This window comes from Achroia grisella, unplaced genomic scaffold (genome assembly GCF_030625045.1).
Source record: "Achroia grisella isolate CSIRO2021 unplaced genomic scaffold, CSIRO_AGI_Agris_v1 utg452, whole genome shotgun sequence".
Lineage (NCBI taxonomy): Eukaryota > Metazoa > Arthropoda > Insecta > Lepidoptera > Pyralidae > Achroia > Achroia grisella.
Genome location: NW_026712864.1, coordinates 120,391 through 129,700, shown reverse-complemented (window position 1 = coordinate 129,700; position 9,310 = coordinate 120,391). Strand labels below are relative to the sequence as shown.

The window sequence follows — 9,310 nt, the reverse complement described above, 5'->3', positions numbered from 1 at the left end:
TGACGGCCAGATTTTCTAAAAATAAAAATTAAATTATGCCGAATACATAATATTTTGTGCCTCGAATGCAATGCATAATATTATTATTGGCTCTTAAGGACATGTTGTCTTTTTAAGTAATCGGATTAGCAAACAATTGTACTGATTGGTAATAATTGTAACTGGTGCCCATATGTAATTAATCAAAGCACTACTAATATTATATAATGTACCTAATTTACGCAACCACCCATGCGTTGCCTTTTTAAAGTAGATACTATGTCCTGCCTCTTATCCTAAAAAATCTACTTGATTTTTTGATGTAAACGAAATACAGCTTGCAAAGCCACCTTCTTGGTGCCTGTAATATAGGATATATCTATTTAGATAGATGTACCCCTGCAGGCGAATTTCTTACAAAGTCAACTTTGATACGTATATGTTTTTTAATCAGAACTCGTTTTATATCATCGAATACGTGAAAAAGAGGATCAGCTATGTGTTTTTGTAACTTGATCACATCATATACCAAACTATTCTTCAGCATTTTGTTTGAATATATGCGCAACAGACAACTAACAACATGACATATCTACCCCGCAATAATATCGGCGTCTCTGCACATTTTTTCCACTTGTCCATAGAAACGCCGAATTTGTTCTATCATAATTATAAAATTTACTTTTTAATAACCACTTGAATTAACAATAAAAAAAATATTAAGTTTGTCATTTTGACAAAACACGAATGCAATGAAAATGATTATGTGAAAAACAAATAAAATGAATAAAACTCTTTATTATTATTGTATTCAAGTTTCTATAGCTTCAGTTATAGTTGAACAAGGAATGATTCATACGTCAGTCATTATAGAAACATGTCAGTTATAATAATATACTCTGTGCTCGACAAGTCCTCGTACCTATTACCTATTAAATAAATTTATCATATTCTCATTGCTTTTATGGCATTTTAAATAGTTAGAAAGGAAGTGGAATAGTATCTCCTAATGGGATACATTTGTTAGTAAAACACAGTCCTAAAATTCTATTGAAATGAGTGATAACGAAAAAGAAGAGGCCGCTAATTTGGTAAATTAAAAATGTCATCTATATCTGTTTAAATCGATAGACGATTTTACGGTTGTTATTTCAGCTATTTTACTTTTATTATCATTCAATTGTTTACAGAAAGAAGAATTTGAATGGGTTCTTCGTGAAGAGGTTCACGCTGTATTACATCAGCTACATTCGGTTCTCGTTGTAAGTGCTATTGTTGAATTATGTATAACATTAACTTTTATATAATAATAATGTATTTACATACTTTCAATGAACTACTTATATCTTTTTTTAGGAATGTGCCCATAGGTTTCCTGTGCCTTTGTATGGCAACGAAGGTCAAAAGCAAGACAAATTTATTTTAACATCGCAACCTGAACAATTAAAATGTATTGTAACACTCACTGGAGATAGCATAACTCATGCAGTAAGTCTTCATTTAATATTAATTACAAATAAATAGGTAAATATAATATTTGTATTTAGAATTCTGTTACTTTGAAGGGGTTGGAATTTGTCACTGAAACATATAATATTTAAACCATTTGTCAAATTTTAAATTTATTGTATTTATCTTCAAACATGATCTTGGTTGGCTTATATGCAATAATTCAGATTTTGAAGACCCCTGAATTATGCATCTGAGATGGCTCAGATATCTAATCCTATCAGATCCTATTCTTCCATACTTGTGTGTATGTGGTAAAAGCACACAATTTCACCTCTTTAATTTCAACCTTTTGTACAATACAGGCATAGATAGTTATCACTCTTATTACAATTATTAACTTATGGGATGATTGTTGTTATCATTTCATAAATGACAAGACTGAGCATGCATGTTATGCTGTATATTTATGGATATCTACAATAACATATTGACACACTACTTGTTCAAGTATTTTCCTTGTATTATTATTTTTTACCTTAATAATTGTAATATATATTTTATATTCCAGGATATAAGTTTTAAAGTTCTGCGACAAATGCATACAATATGTCGTACATCTATTAATCAGGATGGACCATGGAAATTACAACAAATTCAAGATGCTGCTAACCACTTACAACAGGCTTTAGGTTATATTGATAATGTTGACAAGCACTATATATTCAAGTAAATATTGTATTTCATAATGTATTAAATAAAATATACTTTTAGAAAATTAATGGACAATAAAATTTTTATGTATTAATTTCAGATCCTCAGAAGAAGTTTTGCACATAATACAGTGTCTACTTGGATCTCTACAAAGAGCCCGTACTGCCTTACTACTGCCTAAGAAAAAAGCAATCGATGAGCTTATGAAAAGTAGAAATATGGTATGTAATATTAGGAGAGAATTTTAAAAAAATTTAGTAAATCACCCATTTTAATGAAATTTAAATAATGATTTGACAAAATTTTAATAATGAATGACAGATAAACACCCAGACCACTGTAAACAGCTTTAACCTGCAACCATCATAAAATGTACTGTGGTAAACAGTTAAGCTATGGAGGTCGTAATGTATGCAGTAGTGATTGATTTGTTATCAATTAAATCACTTGTCACTTATCTAGGTCAACTAATCAATTACTATATAATTGTTATTTTCTACTAGGTACATATGTATGTATAGTTTTTGAAATATGTAGAGACTATTTCTTACTTGAATACCATACACCATGGTATATGGCAGCCAAGTAAGAAATAGTAATTACAAGGCATGGCTTGTAATTACAAGTTTCGAATTGTATATGGAGATGGTTACAGTTTATTAGTAAGTTTTATGTTTGTTTCTATATCAAGTAATTTTGGTTAATATTGACAGTCAGTATTGATAAATAAATAAAAACTTCATCAATCCTGATGCATGATGACCTAGAAAAAGGTAATTCGAAATGCCTAATATTATAGCCTTCTAAAAAAAATCTCTAAATCTCAAAAGTCTCTAAATACCAACATCATGATCTTACACAATAAATAATAAATATAACTTGTTTTGCAAATTATAGGCACTCATTGATTCCTCTCTCTACAATATATACATATACAGTCAACCCTCCTATAACGCGGTGAGTGCGTACCGCGTTGTATGGAAACCGCGCTATAAGAAACTCGGATTTAACCATACAAACCAGGCTAATTCGTAGCGCGTTCTATGGAAACCGTCTACCGCGTTGTATGGAAACCGCGCTATAAGAGACTCAGAATAAGTACAAATCACATCATTCTTACCGCGTTATATGGAGACCAATAAATACAAAAGACAAGATAAATTATAAATTATTTTTATTGAATTGAAGAGTATGAACTCTTCAATTCAATAAAAATAAGGAAATGATGAAAAAAATGAAACAAAAACTAAACTAAAAAACTGTTTTCCAACAAAAACAAAAGAAAGACTTTTGTAAAATGATGTAATCTTTCAACACTCATCCTCACTGTCAGATATGAGTCGCCTAACTCGCCTTCTTTTAATGGGCAAAATGTCTTCCTCACTTGGTTGATCTTCACATTGGTTTTAAGCGGCTAAGACATAAGCAGAACATAGTTTTTCTATAGTTCACGCGACAATGTAGTCAAAAGATCACATATATATCTTTCATGTTACAGTTTCGTTAGACACACACACGCATGGCACGCTGTCGATGCGAAACTATTTAGTTAATAGAAGTGGAAGATAGCGCATGAGGAGCCCCACCCGTGAACCACGCTGATATAAACATATCCAGTTAAAACCATTCATTGGGTGCACGGAAAGAACTGATGGGACGTTGTTGAACGGAAACCGCGCTGTAAGAGTACCGCGTTATAGGAGGGCTGTCGCAATTTTAGCTCCGCGTTATATGGAAACCGCGTTCTGAGAGTACCGCGTTATAGGAGGGTTGACTGTATACTTTTATATTTTGTTACAGTTACTATTTGAGAATTATTTTGACATTATTAAAGGGTTGTTTGTAATTATTGTATGTGACTATACAGCAAAATAATATATCCAATGTTAAACAGTAGTGTCCATATCAAGTAGTCACTGACCCACACAGCTCGTCTGCATCACACTTAATTGCCGTTTATCATTATATTTCACCAACTTTACATAATATCTTTTTAAATTATAGCATCAGTGTTATTGTGATGTACAAGCTGTATTACTGTAAATTAGTTTTGCATGAAAGAGTAAGAAATATTTATCCACCATACTCACAAACTTTCTCATTTACAATATTAGTAAGATTTTCATATTATATATGTTGTATAACAATAATTGTGTGTGTCTTTTATTGTCACCCTCAATATAACTTTTTATCAAAAAAAACAAATATGTAGGGTACTTAAATATAATCATTCTATGTAAGCCTCAATACAAGCATTCATATTAAAAAACATGATTCTAAAATATAAACGTGTTATAATAATATTATATACAAATTATTTTCAGAAAGCACTATCTCCAAATCTTCCTGAAGACTTGGCTATATCATTCTACATACAATCTCATAAGTTGATATTTGTTGCATACCAACTAAGTTCTGTGCATGGAACAATGAGGATTGATTCATGTCAGGCAGACTGTGCTGTGCCATGGTTGAGTGATGTGTTGCAGATGTTAACAGCTTCTCTTCATATGTGTCAGCAGCTTAAAGATAAGGTGAAAGTTTTATACAAGTAATATCTTTATGTAATGCTATTATAAACAGTTTAGATACTACATTATTTTTTAAATTCATGTCAGTTTTACATTATTTTTTATTTTTTTTGTATCTATACCAATCCTAAAAAAACTGATGGAATGACAGCACTGCTCGAACTTGACCAACTTTTTTATGTGCAAGTTCAAATATAATAAATAAATGTCTTATGAAAAGATTTATAAGTACATTTCTTAGAATGTTTTATTTTTATCTAATGTTTCAAATACTTGTGTTTGACATTAATTATTAACATCATTAATTTAGTCAGTAGAAAAAAGTAATTAAGTCAGTTTTCAAACAAAAAGAACAACAATTTCTTTTTGGACTGGAACAAATATTTAAAGTGATATTTACAGTAATAAGTGATAATCATACTCAAACCAGTTGAGCTATTTCCGAGATTAAAGAATACACAGATATACAGGCACAGGTAAACATTAAAAATTAAAATATTCATAGTTTTTCTTATTATATCTTTGATTTACAAACCAAGGCCATTTGCATTTTTATTATATGTATAGAGACAATGAAACAGATAATACACATTCAAAACTTAGGCAATAACAATTAAAAGGATAATACTACTCTGACATTGTGTGTATATTTTATTTTTCCTTGAATCTTGTGTAATGCAATGTTATTTTTAATATTTACAGCTTTGCGTGTTCTCCCAGTATAAGGACTTCACGGTAGGCTCGAGATCTGCTTCGATGGTGTTAAACTAAATGTCCCCATGTTATCAGATTCTCAAATGTTACTAAGCTTATGTAACTAGCTATATTATACAATAATTGTACATGTATTTATTTAGTAATAATTACCAAGTCCATTGTTGATATTCTTGTTGAGTATGTTGTAACATAATGTATAGTTGATTAGTCATAAATTAACATTAATTTATTGTATAGGGAATAATCGATTGAGGACAGCGTATTAGTGGGATTGTGAAGAAATATGTCACTTAGGTGACCATCAGACACCATCATTGCAACCGATGGTCAGAAAAAACAGACTATTATGCATAAGAGTAGTTGAATTTTCTTTTCTAATTCGTTTCATATGAAGTAGTGACAGTAAGGTCAATTTGAATAAATGCAGAATTTTGATTGAACTTATTGAACATGTCTAAAACTCTGATCTTGTATTAATATACGTATAACGTATGGATTACAATTTTAATTCCGAGAATCTTAATTATAATGAATATCTCAAATGAAAAAAAATTATACTTGCTTTCATTCCGTAACAATTTTTTTAAAGAAAACTGAAAATATCAATATGTATTATTAATTTTATTATTTAGAAATACAATATTTGTGATACTAATCTATTTATTTGTTATCAGGAATAATTTGTCGATGAAATTGACTTGAATAATAATAACGGAGATAAAATTCTTGCTTTATTGATTAAACTTGTAGGCAATATAGCACGTGAACCTTATTTGTAATACCGAATAATTTATACTGAAAAATTCTATACATATTGGCTGGTTAAATCATCATATAACAAATATTGTGATACCCTGTCAGTGCCTGTTTTAATTTTTATTAATAGGTTTTGATATTGTTTAATTGCCGTTGAAATTTTAATTATTCAATTACTTTTATATATTTACATTGTTCATTCAATATTAGAAGAACAATGAATAAACTTTAAATAGAATAATTTTATATAGTCACAATTTATTCATGATCACACTTGGCACTTACTAATTTGTGAAGATAAGACTTACGCATTATTAAAATATTTAAATCACATTCTAATATTTCTATCATTATACATCGAAATGATGGAACTTTTGTTTAAGTATGTTATGGGCTTAGCCAATGTAATTTCTTTAGTTAGATCAATTGACCTAAAGTATTATGCTTGTCATTTATCAAATGTCAATCTTGCAATTATAGCGAAATGTATAAGAAATAGAATATGTAACTATGTAACAAATCAGCTCTGATGTATTGATATGTATTAAGGAGAGGCTACCATAATGAAAAAGACCCATATAAATAATTATTTACTGCATTGGCAGCTGATTAGAGTATAAGGACGTAAGTGCTAAATAGCTTTATTTATTACTTCGGTACTTATATATTTTTTGTTGAAATAAAAATACTGTTTCCTTTGCGCATTTATTTTTTACGAAAGACGTAAATCTATGAAGCTTGCTAGTGAAATGACTTGATTCTCTATGCGCATCGGAAACATCTAATTGCAAAAAAATAGATCTGAGCGAATTTGAAAAGGGTCTCATGACTCATGTAACTTTGAAGCAATAACGCTTCTTTATATTTATTTATTATTAGGTAACAATAAAAGCTATTGTATAACGATATAGATATTTTGTCGTATGGGTAAAGGAGATCCCATGTCCTTTCAAATGCATTACGCATAGGTTCAGTGGTACATCCCACGATCCATAGAAGGACCATACAGATTATTATGCCATATGTATCCTCCTTCATCTCCACTCATCTTTCCTTTTCATCCTAAAGTAAAGCATCCTAAAAAATATAGGTAACATATACTAAAATCTATAATTGGTATAAGGATACGGTACGGTAATCTCGTGTAATTCTACAAAACTGAGTTCAATGTACCTGCTTTAAATTCATTTTAATTTATGATAAACCAATGTCTTTTAAAGATCTGAAGATATTCGTGAAAATATTAAAGAGTATATCTATCTGTCATTCGGTAACGTAAGCACAATAAATTCATCCATCCTTAAATTATGCATAAATATTAAGAGCAGGTTTTTGTGCTACTACTAGGGATTGAATTTCTGAAATCTAATTATTAGAACAAAATGTTAAAATTTGAAGAAAACCTTAATAATATTTTAAAAAATTGCAAAATATTTGATGTTTCACTAGGCAATCTCCGTTGCCTAGTGAAACATCAAATATTTCCAATTAATTCAAATCAAAACTCACAAATGTGACCAATTATGACAAAAAGCGGGAAGACGTAATTTAAGGTCGGGCCAGTAGATATATTCTCAGTTGATTATCATTATGTAAGAATGTGCCGTATCTTCCCTTTTTTCGTTTAATATTACATGCATATGTTAGTAATTTCTTATTTATCATTTTACTTTCCAAAAATATCATATTGTTCACAACTTGTGATAATAAAGTAATAATTAATGCTATAGATATATTGGTGTATAGTCTCTACATAGAAAAGGATTGTAATATGTAACAACTCGGTTTGATTGAACATTGTGTGGAATGAAATTAACCACTAGTCAGGTAAATTGGAGAAATATTCTAAATACCATTTTAAAATAGTGATTAAATGTATCAAGGAGATTGGCGAGCTGTTTATGTGTTGTTACAGTTGGGATTATTCATAAGTCATGTCACATTTTAAGAGGAGGCGAGGGTGTGACAAGGATCAGTCATTGGTTTTGAGACATTACATTTCAATATATGCAATAAAAAAAAAGAAATATTATAAATGGAAATAAGTCTAATCTAGGAACTGTTGTGTTTCTGTTAACTTAATCATTTCTACTTAAAGAATTTTAAAAATATTTGTCAGCACACAAGGATGGGAGAGTCCCACAAACGGGAGTCGTGTGACAAGACTACGGATGGAGTGGGCCAAATCATAAAATATTTGTGATGTGACAAAAGGAATAATCCATAAATTATTATGGATTATTCCTTTTGTCACTGTGGAGATCCCAATATAAATCACTATATTATATTGTAAAATGGTACATTAGTCCACATTTTGTTGTGGGTCATGTTTACAATTAAGTATATGATAATAATCTGACAATGGAATTGAGAATAAAAATAAAAAATTGTATTTTCATGCACTTTTAAAATTGCATAGATAAAATAATTGTTGAAGCACTCACTATATAATATAATAAATAAGTAAATACCCACATTTTTAACAATGTAGGTTTCGTCTAATTACTATATCTGTATCTGAACTTTAGAGTTTTCTAAAAGAATAATTGAAATAGTCACTAAAAATCCAAACTTGCCCTTTACTGATAACATTTAATCAAAACATTTACCATCTTTTATTAATTATACTGTATTACTAAAATACATTTTGTATTTATTTTATGAACTGATTTTTATATGTCACAAGTGTTTTCATCAAAATAAATGTGTACATCAAAAGTTATAGCAAGAAATGTCAATAACCAAAATTAAGATACTATGTAAACTAAAGTCTATCATAAAACAAAGACTTGACTCTACCTGGTATATACAATAAACAATGTTAGAATATCTTTTTAACTAGACTAAAAATAAGCATGACATAAAGAATATATTAATAGTGGACATATTCCATATTTATTCAGATATATATTGTTTATATTTTATCTACTTACTATAAAAAATATTTCAACACAGAGTTGCTCTTCTTAATTGGGCTTAGAGGTCGCTGTGCGATAGCTGAAGTTTAATTTACTTAAATGTCCTATATTAGTAACCCAAGAAGCTTTGCATTCCACTTATTTTTTTATTTTAAACACTGTTTGTTCTATAAAAAGATATTCGACTGTTTATTAAATATACCGAGTACTTGTATAAGTTAACAGATTTATTTATCTTTAGATATT

At 29.2% G+C, this 9,310-nt stretch overlaps 1 protein-coding gene across 1 annotated transcript; it reads left to right on the top strand.

The window, feature by feature from the left end:
* The first annotated feature begins 891 nt into the window (after window positions 1-891).
* LOC131845118 (protein rogdi) lies at window positions 892-6,112 on the top strand. The gene is made up of 7 exons (XM_059194154.1): window positions 892-1,070; window positions 1,170-1,241; window positions 1,336-1,467; window positions 2,000-2,157; window positions 2,243-2,363; window positions 4,467-4,676; window positions 5,376-6,112. Exons 1-7 carry the CDS (start codon window positions 1,035-1,037, stop codon window positions 5,442-5,444), a joined length of 798 nt encoding a protein of 265 aa, XP_059050137.1. The 5' UTR covers window positions 892-1,034; the 3' UTR covers window positions 5,445-6,112.
* The last annotated feature ends 3,198 nt before the right edge of the window (window positions 6,113-9,310 follow it).

Coding starts and splice junctions, on each gene's coding strand:
- LOC131845118 (XM_059194154.1), top strand. CDS start 1,035: ATGAGTGATAACGAAAAAGAAGAGGCCGCTAATTTG. Junction 1,071..1,169: donor AAGAAGAGGCCGCTAATTTG/GTAAATTAAAAA, acceptor AATTGTTTACAG/AAAGAAGAATTTGAATGGGT. Junction 4,677..5,375: donor GTCAGCAGCTTAAAGATAAG/GTGAAAGTTTTA, acceptor TAATATTTACAG/CTTTGCGTGTTCTCCCAGTA.